Consider the following 17321-nt stretch of genomic DNA (forward strand, 5'->3'; position numbering starts at 1 on the left):
ATATGAAGAACTGTAAAAGCATGCGCATTTGCCGACTACCTTATACTCTATTACTGCTGCCGATCACTTTCCTAATAATGCATGCCTAACAACCACGACATCTTACATATTTTTTTTTATTTGAGACATTACCCTCAGCGCCATTTTCGGGAATATTGTGGGGTGCAAAATAATTCAGAAAATGAATCCGCAGTCTTGCGTCCGGCCAAATATGGTTGTAACAAATTCGATTGGGAAATCGTTTTTGGGCAAAAGAAATGTTAAGAAGCTTGGTCCTGGAGGTCTATGGTGGAACTTTGAATTTGAGATCCAAACGGGAGGACGGGTAACGCACTGGTTGTAAGTAACTGGAAGCATTTATTCCCGTCCGCTTGTTACAAATTAAACAAAACAATTTAAGCCTAAGATTACGTCTTCGCTCTTTTAAATATTGTCATTGAAGGTCTCTCTTCATGTCTGAACATTCAGCTTGATCATACTTCCCCAGAAAAAGGTCTGGGTGCAATAGATTCAATACGCTCAAGTGCATCATTATGTATGTACCTTGTCAAACGGGTCCCAAAAAGAACAGGCATATTCTGGTGTAGGTCTGACATATGCATGGTATGCCTAATTTCCTTAGTCGCATGATTAAGGTTTAGTTATAGAACGCGATGGGATTTTCCTGCCCTGCTAAGGATACTTCATTTGTTCAGACCATGCCCTCTCTTCGGAAAACGTAACGTGCAAATACTTGTATTTGTGCTCTTTCCTAATTAATTGACTGTTTAAAACGCACTGATTCGTGAACTTTTTGACCCTTTTGGTAAAGCTGACAGGAACACACTTGTTGCTATTTAGTATCATGTCATGTATTTTACACCGTACCTCTACTTCATTAAGATCTTCCTGAAGTTGTGTGGAAACCACTTGGTCAGTCAAATTAGTATGCAACATACAATCATAAGCAAACATTCTATTGCTACTGTTCATTACATCCGAAATATCATTTATTAGGACAAAAATTAAATTAAATAATGGGGTTTTACGTGCCAAAACCACTTTCTGATTATGAGGCACGCCGTAGTGGAGGGCTCCGGAAATTTCGACCACCTGGGGTTCTTTAACGTGCACCTAAATCTAAGTACACGGGTGTTTTCGCATTTCGCCCCCATCGAAATGCGGCCGCCGTGGCCGGGATTCGATCCCGCGAACTCGTGCTCAGCAGCCTAACACCATAGCCACTGAGCAACCACGGCGGATTTATTAGGACAAGGAAGAGAAGTAGACCCAATACGGAACACTGGGGTACCCCTGAAGTGACAGAAACTAAACATGAACATGATCCACCTAAAACCACCTTTTGTTTCCTTGATGTTAATTAATCCGTGATGCATCTGCAAAGGGCTTTGTCAAAGATTAAGTTCCGCAACTTTTGCATTAGAACTAAATGTGATAACGTATCAAACGCTTCTGGAAAATCTGAAAAATAAACAATCAATCTGTCCTCTCTTGCGCAAAGCCGATGATACATCGTGATAAAATTCAATGTATTGTGTTGTGCGTAAGAATCTTTTTAGAAATATTTGTGTAGAATTAAAAAATCCAACCTAAGTCAGGTGATTCATGAAGGCGGAATACAGAACGCAATGAAGTAGTTTGCAACAAATAGGTGTCAGCGAAATAGGCCTGTAATCAGACACTTCAGATGTCGAGACACTTTTAAAAAATTGGGGCAGCCTCGCTCTAGTGGCATGAAGTTTGGGCAAACAGCGAAACTGGCGGCCCCACCTAAGTTATTCTTGGTTCGGCTAAGTTTATGCGCGGTTATGCTTGGAGACTCAGTCAAGTTTTCTACGTGGTTAAAGTTCGAGAATCGGTCAAGTCTTCTGCGTGGTGTCGTCGTTAGTGCCCAAAGATCGACGATCACTCGGTCATTAAATTATGTACAATGTGCTGTTTTATTTTCAGTACCAGTCATTTCTTTCGCCGTCCGATGGCACAGCTACACAGGGCAAAATCTTCGTCCAGCATGTCTTCACCCCGGTAAGCCTCGCCGCCGCTTCACCGGCACGATATTCGGGATTTGGCCTAACTCTTCGCATCCCTTCTCGAGTAGCGGTGCGCCGACTTTCGCGTCACGCTTCTTCGGGAGTGACGTTCTTCTTCTGTCACCCCATCTCTCTCTTCGCTGGAGACCCGGCTGTTCTGTCAGCGCAGGGCGGAGCGGAGCTGGTTTTATACCCCCGTGATGACGTCACAGCTTAGATCCGCATCTGTGCATGCGCGGTCTCCGAACGGCGCGGCGAGGCAAAGCTACGGTGAAGCGGTGCTGGCGCGCGCTTTATGCGACATAAACATATTCAGTTTCATTGTTATGAATAAAGATTTCCTCGGACACAAGGGAATCCCTCACTAGAATGAAAAAACAGCCACCATGTTTTGACACGTCTTTCCGCTATGCCTGAAAATTACATGGGAACGTCCCAGAGTTCAAAACTGTTTTATCAAGTCGATATTCTGATCCAATGAATACGTAAGCGTTTACTGACTCGTTAAGGCCATCCAGATAATCAATTTTGTTTTTGAGCACGAGGTCGCGGGATCGAATCCCGGCCATGGCGGCCGCATTTCGATGGGGCGAAATGCGAAAACACCCGTGTACTTAGATTTCGGTGCACGTTAAAGAACCCCAGGTGGTCAAAATTTCCGTAGTCCTCCGCTACGGCGTGCCTCATAATCAGAAAGTGGTCTTGGCACGTAAAACCCCATAAGTTAATCAATTTTATTTTTGCCACTACGGCAGTGCATAATCAACAAAACAACACCACGAGCATTGCAAGGCTTCTTTTTTCTCTCTTTCTGGGCGTGCGACGAGCGCTTTACTTTCACGACGTTTTGAGCATCGCTGTCCCAAGAGTAAGTTTTACCATCAATGGTAAGCTTATAAAAAGAAGGCTTCACAGCGCGGTCATCCTCTTTCTTGTTGCTTTTTCAGATTCCCATGAGTGCTTTCTTTCTTCACGCACCTCCTGTGAACAGTTTGAATTGCGCTTGGCGAGCCACTGCTTGCGCGACTCATCATACCTCTGGCAGAGACTAAGTACTTCAGACACAGTGCTAGGATGCTTTTCCAACAGCATTTGGAAGGCATCGTCATCTACCCCCTTTAAAATGTACCTGATCTTGTCGCTTTCCGCCATTGTCGCATCGACATGCTTGCAGAGGTTCCTGACATCCTAGATATAGTTTGCGATTGTCTCACCGCTCTGATGCGCTCGTTTTCACGAACGTTGAGGCCGCCCAAGCACTTCTGTGAAGCTCGTCTTGAACTCCACCTAAGTCGATAGGCCAGGTTCGTGGTTGCGGTGCCGCAATTTTGCAACGTCGCTCAGATAGAATGTGGCGTTCAGTTTCGCACCCTCTTCCCACTTGTTGTGGCTTCTCACCCTTTCATACGAGGCGAGCCAGTCCTACACGTCATGGTCTCTTATCAAAGTTTCGAAGCATATCCTGAACCTGCACTACATGTGACAAGGTTTATTGGAGTCGCCCAGCGATAGCAAGGAACACAGCGGCAGCAGCGATAGCTCAACTGGACGGGCCAACTGTGTGCGCGACACTAGGTGGCGACAAAACTTTCGAGTGCGGTTCTTCTTTCTTGCACTTATAAACACTGTGTGTAGTGGTTGCAAAGACGTGGAAAACCAGTGTTCAGTTACTATGGCAGTGCATGGCGTCCAAGATGTATCTTGCCCGCGAGACCAGCCGGCAGCGGTTGCCTACAGGCGTTGCTCGATCTCAGAGGCTATACGTTAAAATGTTTGCTCCATGGCGGAGGAACAGAAAGCCTTCGCACTGTCGAGCTATTGCTTGGCTGATATACACCGCGGCCTCCATTTCGCGGACAATATCTTGTGAGGCAGAGTATAGTTGATGGCTCTGTTCTCTGCAGGATTACGCAATGAAACAACAAATACAACCTAGATACCCTCACTGCTACTAATATAAGGCTTGAAGTGCATCACTCCTTAAAGAGAACAGCGTTCCAGATGCGTTCAGCTATTCGCTTACATTGGCAGTCATCAACAATGGTTTCTGGACGATTTTATGGCATTTGTGAACTTTTCATTCATGTTTTAATTGCATTCTTCTTATTCCGGGTAGGGTTTCCGTCCTTTTACCATTGCTAGGATGTGGTAGCCACTTACGCCCCTCACAACAATATTGCCTGGTGAACGTCATCGTCAACTTTGAGCATAGCAGAATTTCAGTTTTGTACTTGAAGTGCAGCATCATTTAGAACCTAAGCCATAGGCCATTAGTTATTCTTCATAAAAAATATCACATATGCCAGACTTTTGCCGAGCTTAAACTGATTGATCACAAAAATAAGGGAGATAATGCTACGAGTAGCTCCTGGAGCTTGTAGTAAGGAAAACCAAGGCCTTCGTTGCAGCTAGAGCGCCAGCATGGAGATCCGCATTTATTGTTCCTGTTAACAGTGGACTGCGCTGTACACCTGCCACGATATGTAAAACAGAACTAACAAACGATTGAAATAGAAATGAGGCGTTGTTACAATTGCAAGAACGTCATGTTTTAGAGGATAACATTTAGGCTCTTTCTGATGCGGGTAACCGGTTGCTGCAAGTAAAAGAAGATAGTCAACGCTTGCAGTTCTCAGTTTTAACGTTATTTATTGATTTGGTTTTTTAACGATGACGACCAAAAGATACTGCACTGATTAGGTGAGTCTCAGCCAGGCAACTTCATTTGTGAAAAATAAAACGATCGCAGCGCTTCCCACGTATGCAATATTGTATGTTATCTCAATTTCAGTGAATATAAATTGGTTGGCATTGCACGCATCAGTGTCCTTTCTTCTTCGAGGGCTTCTCTGTACAGATGCCTTGTATGCACGCCTGCAAAAGGATAGCTAGTTAATTCAATAAGCCATGCTAAATATTGAGGGGCTATATATGGTTTAGTGAATTTTACTCGTGGTCTCACATTTCACATTCGTGGTTTTAGACACCGCTTTCACTGCCAGTAACAAAAAAAGAAAAAGAGCCGCCACGCGTAAAAGTTGATATGAATGGGCGAAGAGGGTAATGTGTTTCTGAGATGCAGTAATAAAGGAACCTTTTTTGGGCCCTGTTTAATTGCATTAACCTTAGTGGTAGAAGTGTGGCTTTGTTGCCTTGAATACGTAACGCAGAACCAATGTTCGGCCTGTGCTACCCAACAACTCCTGTAAAGATACATTTTTCATGGCGCAGAACACGCCTTCTTCAAGTGTTTAATTTTAATAGATTTTTTTGTTCTTTTTCGAAAGAGCCGCTAACACGAATAATTGGTGCCACGGAGAACTCAAGAACTGCATCGCCATACTTTCACAGCTGCGTAGGAACTTTTAATTGAAGTCTGCGTAAATGCGATCACCGTGAACGCATCTACCTGAATGACAACTTGTTGAGTGGTTTCGGTATTCCCAATGGCCGTGTTTTAGTGACCACGCCAACGTTCCCCGCGTAACCACCTTGACAGAAGAAGGCAGCATCGCGGCTGCACGGCGCCCATGGTCTTACCTAACGCGACATTATACGTACGCGAGTAGGCCTGCGCTGGATTCATACGCTGAACTTTTGAATTAGGCTGCAGTACGAACAACTAAGGAAACATAACGGTTCATAGGGGCAGCAAATGAGAACTATATTATAACACTGCTGCTCATAATGGCAACTATATCAAATACAATATGGTTTACGAACGTACCTAGGAGGAACCTCAGGGGTCTTCGTGTTCACGCAGTCGAGAGATCTCTCAAAATTTTAACATGAGCCCGCTCACTCACTCTCACTCAACCTCGCCCATCTACACACCTACGTATATGTAATACATAGATACCGATTGGCTAGAATTAATCAACAAAAGTTACCTTCTCTTCTCCGCAAGGTGTATGTTCCAGCGCATCTACGTCTTTGTACTCAGTATGTCCAGTGTGGATCACTTGACCGCGTCGATTGTACAAGCAACGCACCATGCACGCGGCCTTGAACCCTTCATACTAGAAATCGGGGAAAGAAATATTGAAATTGAGTATTGAAACGAGCTCGAAGTTTTCACCAGAACAAAATATTTTAACCGGGGGATTTGTCGAAGTACAAAATATTGAGAAGTTCTCACCGGGTCAGCGGTAACATTCTGTTCGCCAGGAAGTAACCTCTGGCAATAAACTTCTGTCGTCATCACCATGCCAGGGTATTTTTTCGTTACATTGTATATCTTTTTAGCATTCACTTCCCAGCATGAAGGCCTTACACGGCTTTAAGGAAAAAAAATGCAAACACATGTATGACAACTTTAGAAACCAGCTACGAGATGCGTTGCATGATTGACCTTCCGACTAAAGATAGCCCCACGCGTACATTATTTCGCTTTTCGCGGGTTAGTATAACTGTTATAAAGTTATCGTTTGGCGCAAGCCACGCTTACTGTACCAGAAAATTCGTTCAGAAATTTCAGGAAACGTGTTACCAGGCGATAGAAAACCCTCCTGTGTCTCCTAATGTATTTGGCACTGTGGCGCTGTGGCCAGGTCACTGGTTGAATTGCGGCCACGACGGTCGCATTTCGTTGGAGACGAAACTTTAAATGTTCGTGTAATGTGCGACGGACCCACCCTAGAAAACTCGAGGTGGTCGAAATCAATTCAGCGCCCCACACTAGGCGTGCGCCATAATAAGAGCGTGGTTCTTGCACGTAAACAAATTCGAGAATTTTTTTTTTCAGTGAACAGGTTGTGCTTTGTGTTTCAATTCCGTCGAACAAACTTTCCCTCATTGATGCAACTGGGCAACTACTGGATAACCAGGCTTACATGTTTTCAGTGCTGGCAGACGCTGCATGAGTGACAAAGAACAAAATTCCAGTGCAATCACTCTCGTTCGGGTACCCTTCTAGTCGTCCAACAGCACTGCGGCTTGTGTTGTCAACATGATCGACCGGCTGTAAACGGTTATTGTCGAATGCAGTATGATTACGTAGAAAATTAGAGGAGGGACTTCCCCAGTGTGTTCAGGTTCGCTTACCTTGAGCGCTGCTATTTTCTGTGCACAAATTCACTAAAAGAAGGGTTAGGCTGTTAACTCGCGTTCTGGGCTGTATTTCTCGTTCTTCATCACTACTGCCGTCACGCTACCGGAAGTAAAAAAAAAAAACCGAGGACACCTAAGAACTTCTTACCAGTTGCGAATTGAAAGCAGTAATCTCCAATTGAAAGCCGCTGATTGGTCCTTCCAGTTGTGAACTCCCCGCGGGCAAGCGAGCGCGTTGAGACGCCCGGATCATTTTTTACTTTACCGAGGCGCCGTTAGAACGCAGACGAGATCTTGCGTGGACAAGGAATGCGCGGGCGACACAGGTTTCCGAGAGCGAGAGTGAGGGTGACGTGGCGTTGTAGCGATGCCCTCTCCCCTCGCACAACACGGCAGTACGTTGTTCCCTTTCGTCCGCTCAGCCCCGTCGAAGCTCCATCGGAGCGCGCTAGTGGCGTGGCGTCGCAGCCAATGGGAATTTACCTGCCCTTTTCTGCTACACGTGACAGGCGCCAACTGTCTCGCTGAACGAGCCATTTGACACTTTCACATCAAAAAGCTCACAGTATGGGTACTAGTGTATAACTCAAACGTTTCAGAGATAACTGCGGTGCGGGATAGGAACTTTGATTCCCGATGTTGAGCTCGCCCAGTCACTTGGGAGTCTGAGGTCCTGCTTTCTCCATGGCATTTCAGTGTAAAGCATGTTTTATGACATTCCTGTTCAAACGATTTCACCCTTCCCCGACGTTCGAGTGATCGCCCACTTTCTAAGCATGCAGAGGTGAAGGCGGATGCCCAGCGTATGACAGCCGAAAGGCGTAACGTTCACGCGAGCTGTTGCCGTGCTGTAATCTCGCGCTTATGATGATGATTATTTATTGACATCCCCTTTGACACGGGGCGGTGTGAAATGAATGAATGAATGAATGAATGCCTTATTTAGACAATACATTGTCTGGGATGTAGGGGCTAGAGGGAGATGCAACTGCCTGACAAAGGCCCCCCTACCCGTACATACCCCTAACCTGCTTGAGTTACCCAGGCGTGCCCTATATACGTTTTACACTCTAAAAACATTTCACACCCTTTGGCTTGCCCCTTCTGCCACACAACAATAATCATCATCTGCCTTGATGCGTTTCGTTTCTTTAACGCTGCGAGCCCGGAACTTTCCAGTAATGAACGGCACGCGCGTTATCAGAAGGGGCACTCGAAAGGGTGTAAACTGTTCTATGCTGATAACGCGCGTGACGTTCGTTACTGAAAAGTTCCGGGCTCGCAGCGTTAAAGAGGAGAAACGCAGTGTGGCAGAACGGGCACGCCAGAGGGTGTAAACTGTTCTTAGAGTGTATTCGAGCATTTTAAGACGAAAGCCTTATAAGTCCCATTAAGCGGAAAATCCGGCGGGCGTCCAGCGTTAACATCGATGGCCAAAAAAATCCACGTGACGAAGTGACCACGTCACGTTCCCGGCGATGGACCTACTGCGGCTCGCACTGCATACTCCCACGGTGAACAGCAAAGGCGCCGGACGGATGCCATGGACCACTACCAAAGTTAGATTAAGGTAGTTTAAAATGGATTAAGGGGGACTAAAGTGAGTTAAGACGGATTATGTTTGGTACAAGTTAGAGAAAGGTTGATTAAGGTGGAGCTTTAATTATTAATGGAAACATACACAAGTACTCATGCTTTCGCATTCAAATCACGTTAGGAGACTTAAGTGTATGCCAATTTTTGCATACATCTGTTTATTTTTTTCTTCTTGGAAACTTCTCTATCTACGTCGTACTATACATATGCCTGTAACGGATTAGATCAGGTCAACCTCTTCCCTGCTTTTCTTCTCACCAGTAAAGTAAACCTTTCCTGCATATCTCAACTGCTGACCGGTTGATGCTGCAGTCAAATTTAAATCCATCTGCGCCGGGAAAGTGTGCGTTACCTACTGGTCTCACTGGATGAATTCCTTTGCATTCTATTAGGATGTGTTGAGTGGTCTCCTGGTTTCTGCTGCAGGATATAAATGCCTCACCTTGTTAGGAATATTTGGTCTGGTATGTTTTGTCCTCAGGCGATCTTCTCGAGCCTCAAATATCAAGGAACTTCCTTTTGTGTTATCGTACCAATTTTATCTTCTAATTTATATTTTCTCAGTCTGGTAAGTCTCCATGCTCTTTTTGTTGCCATCCTTTGCATCCAATTCACTGGCCTGTTTCTCGCACTTTCTTGTTGATGACTCCTGGTTGTCCATTTAGACATTCAATTAGGCGGTGCCTGGTTGCCAACCTTCGTGACCGTGTCCTCCATTCCTTGTCCATGCTTTTCAGGTACAGATACTTGTGCACTTTAGCCGCCCATTTATCTTGAACAATTCTCCTGAGTCTTTCTTCAAAATTAATCTTGCTCTGCGCTTCTCTAACTTCAAACGATGCCCAACCCATCTCACCCTGCACTGTCTCATTCGTGGTTTTGCCGGGGGCTCTCAAAGCCAACCGTCCTAGCGATCTTTGGTCAACTTACAGCGCCGACAAGCTTCATGCACAGAATGACAGTGGCGAACGTTAGCGCTGGCACCGTTACCCCTTTCCAGATTTCACCCATCACCTATTATTTCTTGTGGCCCCAAAGTTCCCTCTGAACACCCTGCGCCATTCAAAGGAGTGGCCACAAAATCTGCGCATGCCTACTGGCCCATACGCTGTGACCCCAGCTGGCGTGAAAGACGGTTTTAGTGAAGAGCAGCCCATAAGCATTGACCCCCGGCGCACATACACCGAGTGACATCAAGACGTAATAAAGAACTCTGCAGATACAAAACACAGTAGGGGCGCTACCCCTGCTCTTTAGCTTCAGGCCTCTGGGCTTTGCTCTGTGTCATAGACAAGTGCAGACGCATGTAGTTAATTTATTCGAAAACTTCTCGCTTGTGCAGGTTTGTGAGCAGCCTCGTCACGTCGTCGCCTCGTTTTGCACGTGCATGCGCAGCACTGCTTCGAGTGTTGCTCAGGTGGTGCAAGTTTCTCACCATGCCACATTACTGCCGAACCCTTTTCGTTGTTCGCGTTGCTGCCTGCGTGGACCATGAGAGAAGAAAAACGACGTTGCGCTGTCGCAGATGCTTGTGTGGCCCTGGAAAACCCTGCCTCTCAGTCATTACCACGAAGAGAGAGAGAGAGAGAGAGAGGAAGACGTTAATAAATAAAAGAAATGTACATATACGAAAAGGCAACCTCAGTGGTTTTTCCGGGGGGGGGGGGGTGTTGCCTAGATTAGGTGAATTGTTTCAAGCCCTAATAGGTAGAACGGCAAGCTGTCATATATATCTTTGCGGTGCTCAGGGGTCCATTTTGGAAGGATTCAGTTCGTTTGGTGTAACGACTGAGCTCTGTAGCTCAGTAAGGCAAATTCTCCGCAGTGAGCATAGGCCATGACGTGCCCATAGCAGATGGTACGCTGTGGCGGGCTCACCCTTGTCGCAAGTGACAAAAGATTGGTCAAGCGACTTGTCAGTGCCTTTGAACACAGGCGTCAATGGCGCACCGCTGCGCAGAGGGCGGAATGCGCCGCATTCCCGGTTCGGAAAGCTAGGAGGGAGGGGTTTGCGGCCTTCGGGGAGAGGCGCTCTTAGTGGAAGCTTTCTTCGCTGTAGGAGCTGCAGGTGAGCATCGACACCGTCTACATCTTCTACCGATCGGGCTGGAACGGAGGTGGCGCAAGGAGAATGAGAGAGCTGGTAAATTTGCTCCCCGCGCGGGCACTTCCGCTCGCTCATTCCCTTCTGCGCACATGTGACTCGGTGTTCAATGAATGTGTAGCTGAGCTCCCATGTGCCACAGAACGTTTGCTTCTTCGTGGATTGCGGTTGCCAACGGGCGTGCGTCACCCTTGCTTAGTTCGCATACGGCGTCTTGCGAGTCCTTGTATATGTGTAGAGGGCGGCGACGCTCGAAGCGACAATTTCTAGCTGATTGGACAACCTCTAGAATCGATTGTAGTTCTCCACCAGTCGTGCTTAATGGTGTGCTGTGAGTAGTTGTTGCCGTCCTGCTACTGTCGCTATTCGTCCAGGCAGTAATGGCGTGTTTCTGTGAAACAGCAGCATCCGTTTCAATACCGTGAGCTATATTGTCGCTAGCAATGGCTCTGTTGGTGATGGTAACGCCTTCGACTTTGTTTTCTCCGACGGTGGTTGGAAGGGGGCGAACAGTGGCCACCATCACGGGCTCCCATGGCGCCGAAGCTGTTGGGATTCCAAGCTCATAACTTACGGCGGCTTTCTACTGAATGGTGTGGACAGTGTGGAGCGCTTCCACGTGGTTTGTTGCAATGGTAACGACACTATCATCACACCTGAGTCCATCAACATGGTACGGGCTACCATGGAGGGCAATCTTCCGTTAGGTTGGCGCTTGAAGCTCTTGCAATTGGCAGCGAATGATTACGTCAGTGCGTGAGAGAAATGGGGACAAGATACCGTGCAAGATTCGAGTTAATGGCAAGTATTTCTTGTATTTTAAAATTTCTCTACTGAAGTACTTCGGGCCCTTATCTTATCACTGTCTTTCCTGAATTTATCTCTCCTACCGTCTGTCTTCGCAACCCGCAACAAAAAGACGATTACTTGAAAAAGTGTTCGAGGGCTCGTTTAACTGCAGGGATGGTGGCATTTATGCAAGAAATATTTAATGCTAACTATACTTGGCGAGTTCAACCGACCTTTAGATAACGACTATCTGGGCCATCCCCGTGTGCATGTGGTGTCTAAAAAGCTGAAGCGACACCCAAGGAAATGAAGTATACAAACGTGGGTGGATCTCGAGGGTAGGCAAACCTGGAACTGTGGGCAATTCCCATGGGTATGTGCCACTGGGTGTTTGCTGCTCTTCAACGGACCTCCTTGAGACCAATTTGGACATGTGCCAATAGGTACGTGCCACTGAGATGACTGGATACGTGCCACTAGGTATGTGGCCCAGGGGTCACTGGGTATGTGGGACTGGAACATTTGCCAACTCTCCCTAATCCTTAGTAACGTTTTCAAATTTTGGTTGGTTTAACGATATTGAGGAACCTGCGTGAAATTACGCAAAACATTTTGTTCACAAAAATTTCCACGCTTCAAGCTACAAAGATATGTTTTCGGATAACCTCAGACGGTCGAAGGACAACAGAGGGAAGTTTGCTTCGTACAGGGTGTGTCAGACAGGTTTCTGTACTAGGTAAATCGGCAACAAGAATGTCGATGCAAAATTAACAGGTATCTGAAAAACAATGCACTGCTTGTCAGCTTGTTGCGATTGTGTTGTGTATCTAAAAGTAAATAATTGTAATAAAATCCGCATGTGCCCCACAACAGGTTCGAGCCCAGGACAAAAAAAGTAAGTACAAACAGCCGATAATCCTGGATCATGTATGAAGGGTTTCACGAACTATAACTTCACAGGTTGGCAGGCATGCACTAGGTATGTGCCACCCTTGAGTAAACCTCTTTGGCACCGACTTGGGTTAAGAGATGTCACAACAATGACAAATAATGCAATGTGCAGCACTCCGCACCAGTTGGCCACACGTCACGTTGGGATTAAACGTTCGCAGCAGAACGATTACCATGAGTAGCGAAAACCATTCTCATTCAAACTGTGAACGTTTGGAATTACTTAGATGTCAGCTGGGATTAAATCTGCTTAAGCATATTTAGTTTGTTTAAACTCACCTGACGAAATATCGCATCTGGCCGAGACTGCAGCTTGAGTAGTGGTGACTGGCCGCACCATTCTTTATGTAACTCATGAGGTAGCCATAAAACCTTGAGCACATCAGGGAGCCTGGTTTGCCGGGATACTTACGCTCAGGAGGCAAACCGTCATGTGTGGCGCCCAGACTGAAAAAAAAAGACCAATAGAGCTAGTCGAAACATCCGTAAGGTGAGTTTCATGTCGCTAAAGTGGCTTTGAGGACTTTGAACATGAAAATTATTGCCCATGCATATCGTAGCGAGCCATTATCCAGTGCATTCGTCATATTCAGTTTTCGTTTTATCTCATTAATTGCGGCTCTTTGTAATGTTTATTTTCGGTCTTCTTTCTAGCGTGGCAAGTATCAGGAGGGACACTTCTATATTCTGAGGGGGCCTGCCTTAAGACAACGTAATAAAGTGTATAAAATGAATCTAACCCCACATCGTGCAGGAAAGCCGTAAGGTCCTCTAAGGAGTGTCATCAAGCGATGGCTGCCGAACATGTCGAATGCTTGGGCAATCCCACGACAAGGCTTGTCATGATTCTTGCAATAGTGCGTCTTCCGGCATACCACTCACACATCTGTAGATTCTAAGGATGTTGGTCTACCGGCTAAGCTAGACACCAGAGATGCCGCGAAAAAATGCCTTTTTACACAACCTGAAGTAAACTGGCACAGTCCAACGAAGCAACCGAGCTTTTTCCTCAAGTGAATTCAAGCAAAAGTTCACGCTTCGTGGTCATATCATTATACATTTTAACTTTCTAGCTGGTCTATTCTGCTCCAGTTCGAGTGTGCAGAGATGGTGCAAAAACCATATTGTCACGTGGTAGTGACGGTGAAGAAGGAACACAGTAGCAGTACTGTGAAATACAAAACTAGCTTTTATTGGGCGAACCTGTGCCCACAAAACAGGCTACACTTATAGCACAACGAAAGCGGCGAACACAGTCGGCGATCGTCGAAAATCTGATCAGCGGGTCAAGCGCGTCGGCTTTTATACAGCAATCATCGAATGTTCCAGATTAAACGTTGGGACCCGCATGCCTTCTAAAATGTTCTACACCATTCGTGTCAAGCGATGAAATCAGATAACACAACATTCGGCGACAACAGACAGCGGGTAGAAGCATCGATAACTTTCCAGAAACTTCGGATACCTGCAGGTGCGTCCCGGGCTGTGCGATAACATTTGTTATCCCCCCGAGTGGCGATGTTTGGCGCTCGTTTTTGCTTCGCAGAAAACTCGGAACTTCTTGGAGAGGAATTTGAAGCAACGAACCTGAAAACGCAGGTTCATCATATTTCGACGCATAAACCTGAGCTTCGTCTTAATGGCTCCACGACTGAACTACAGAACCACAGCTTTCTTGAGCAGCTGTTTCGACATCATGGTCCGGTAACTGAACAAAAAAATAATTTGGTGCTGTACTTACAGGTGGCCGATTTCGTGGGCAGCGGTGTCAGTCCCACTGTAGGTCCCAGCCTTGTCTTCGCCGAGGGCAACGTGATAATAGGCACAGAGGCCGCTGTTGTATCCAAGACCTTGATAAGAATACGAAAATTTAGCGAGGCAGCAAACTGAGCTGCGCAGTTGGAATGATAGTTGGTACGCGCCTGAATTCGACAGGGCGAGACTGCTGTTCAGACACGAAAAGCGGTCCACACGAAAAATCGAAAAAGCTTTTTCATTTGGAAGCATGTTTTTGCACGAGTACGCCAGTCACCTGGTGTTTTACGCAAAGAAACATTGATTAAACTGTGGAATCTTGAGTTTTAAAATACTGTAAGGTTACTTGGCTCTTTTGAGACAAGTATTTTGTTTTTTTAGCTTCAATGTATCCGTAGTTTCTTGTTCAGAGTAAGTTATAGTAGTCTGAGTAATAAAGATATTCAGCACATTTCTCCATAAATCCGTAATTGGGAGTCAGCGCATTTGACTTTCGGGCGTCTTTCGTCCCTTTCACGTTTGCGCTTATACCATTGTTTAGAGCGAAAATATTTGCGTCGTGAAAAAAAATCAGGAGTGCCATGGTCAATGAGTTCAGGAAATATGAAATTAGAACGCATACGAATGTGAGAGCTCCACCGAACTTCTCTTAGTATCTTCAGCAGATTGAATTATTTATTCCAGCAAGCTACACGAACACCATTGGTCTGAGGGATGCGAAGCAGGGACTCTGGATTAATCTTCCCTTCCCTCTTGATTTTGACTGTTGTCTAGACAAATGTAAGCACCCCCCCCCCCCCCCCCCCCTATTTGTACGCCGTAAGTGTCGGGTGTTTCCCCATCCATCACTTGCGCTGGTGTATGAGGCGATTCTATGGTTAAGTACTTCTACAAACACTCTATGTTCTATATGAAATGAAGTGCCCTAAAAGGAATGACCAAGTTCAACCCGAACATCACATTCACAATTGAAGGCGACACATTAAACCCTGTTCTGCCGCACCATTCCCGAGTTTGTGCTGACGCTGTCGAATAAAGGAGGGCCGCGTTAGTGCTGCAGAGTTTCTCATGGCACAACGTTGGTGCAGTATTTACAGAGGTGAAGTAGTTGAACACAACCTTCACGTTAATCCTTTTTGACTATTCAGTAGATTTATTTGTTGGTCTAAACTTCAACTTGTGCGCAATAGACTGCCGGTTGCCTGATCGCATTCTAGGGTAGCCACCGAAAAACGATAAAAGCGACGATGCGCATTCTGTGCCCAGCACTGGCTCACGCTTCAAGTTAAGAAACATTGGAGACGGCAGCACGTAAGCCGTATATGCTGGAGACATTTACGACGCCAAGAAATCGCACACAGTTGACTTGCTGAATTGCTGTTTTTTCAATGCTGACCTTCATCTACGCCCCAATGCTCTTTGCCACAGTTCTAGAAACAGCAAAACACGGGGGTATCGTTGTTCAAATGCTTAAACGTACGCGCTGAAGGTGGGTCCGTAGAAAGAACAGTGCATTGAGGCAGCACTGTGAAACAATTGTGCGGCTATCTAGAAAGCCAGAGGGAGACGTTATTCGCATGATTCATATGTGTACTGTCTTTTATGTACTAGTCTTCATGGCGATAAGCAAACGAACCATGACAACATTAGGAATAGTATGGGGAGCAAGTAGTACCCTTTCATGTGGGGCACCTAGTCAGCCTGCTTTCCAGGCACACATCGCCATTCTCAGTTTCTTGTGTCTGTCACCATTAGACACATTTACGAAACCCAAAACATGGACAGTAATGTCCATCTCTGCCAGGTGACCAATTAATAAGAGGCTCTACAGAGAACAATAATAGAGTGATGGGACATCAAGGTAGAAGGCCAGTTTAGAAAAGCCGTAAGGACGCTTGTGTTTAGGTGGCTCTAGAAATGTCCTGTTGCTGCGAGGACTAACCTCCTTAAATCCCTCGTCTTATAGGAAAACCATGTTGGTCACGTTTTCTTCTGCGTCCGTCATCATCGACTCATCAGGAAAAAATGAATTGTCCGCAAGTGAGCAACTTCGTGATCTTGTCATCGCTTTGTCAAAATGTTTGATCCACCTAACACATCATCAGGACACGCGGTAGATATAAATATCTGTGGAGATGAAGGTGGAGTTGATGAAATGATGGCAGATTTTCTAAAAATAGCCAGAAAACTGAAAAGCCGAAGCTAGGCACACGGGAGCCAATGAAGTCGTCGTCGGCTTCCTTTCTTTTATTATGGGGTTTAACGTGCCAAAACCCCTTTCTGATTGTGAGGCACGCCGTAGTGGAGGACTCTGGAAATTTTGACCACCTGTGGTTCTTTAACGTGCACCTAAATCTAAGTACACGGGTGTTTTCGCATTTCGCCCCCACCGAAATGCGGCCGCCGTTGCCGGGATTCGATCTCGCGACCTCGTGCTCAGCAGCCCAACACCATAGCCACTGAGCAACCATGTTTCAATAACATTACATTTCAATAACAAACGTTTCAATACAAACGATAACAATACCATAACAAACGTTTCAATACTATAGAAAGTTGGCAGGGAAAGGATATCATAGCCTGATGCGATACAGGGATAATTGAAGACTACTGAAACAGATTGTCGTCCTGTAGTGCACATAATATAGAGGCTGCTGTTGTCGAATAAATTTTATGCCTGGATATTCACTTTTCCACTGTAAAAACGTTTAGGTCTAGATAGCACAGAGTAATTGGCGGTTCATTGCGAGAAGCGTTTCAGTTACTCTCTTCTATTTGTTTCAGAACTTATCCAGAAACGTTATACGTGTTATAATAAGGGAATGTGTAGTGTGCGTGTAAAATCTCCTGCAATGATGAGGGGAGGGCCAAGTAGCTTAAATGCAGTGTTCGGACGGTCATATTAAAGAGTTAACGTTCATTGTTGAAAGAAACGCATCTGAAGTAGAGTGGAGGGTAATGTTACAATAGATGTTAAAGCAGGCTACAAGTATAGCAAAAACCTGCTGAAAGATTTTAGTGAGGATCCTGCGAAGCCGAAAGTACAA

The 17321-nt window shown here is 45.8% G+C and overlaps 1 protein-coding gene across 3 annotated transcripts in view; it reads right to left on the reverse strand.

Annotated features, from left to right (window-relative positions):
• Positions 1-4725: 4725 nt before the first annotated feature.
• LOC135907678 (venom metalloproteinase BumaMPs1-like) overlaps positions 4726-17321 on the reverse strand; it is a 28371-nt gene continuing 15775 nt past the window's right edge. For 2 of the 3 annotated variants that reach the window (XM_070526817.1, XM_065439377.2), the window contains exons 9-13: positions 14261-14369; positions 12799-12966; positions 6169-6307; positions 5921-6049; positions 4726-4904 (exon numbers count right to left, since the gene is read on the reverse strand). In XM_070526817.1, coding sequence (XP_070382918.1) covers positions 4851-4904; positions 5921-6049; positions 6169-6307; positions 12799-12966; positions 14261-14369 — 599 coding nt within the window. In that variant the 3' untranslated portion in view covers positions 4726-4850. The remainder of the gene's footprint in view (positions 4905-5920; positions 6050-6168; positions 6308-12798; positions 12967-14260; positions 14370-17321) is intronic. The other variant, XM_070526818.1, reaches the window with a different exon arrangement.

Source organism: Dermacentor albipictus, chromosome 10, assembly GCF_038994185.2.
Source record: "Dermacentor albipictus isolate Rhodes 1998 colony chromosome 10, USDA_Dalb.pri_finalv2, whole genome shotgun sequence".
Taxonomy (NCBI): domain Eukaryota; kingdom Metazoa; phylum Arthropoda; class Arachnida; order Ixodida; family Ixodidae; genus Dermacentor; species Dermacentor albipictus.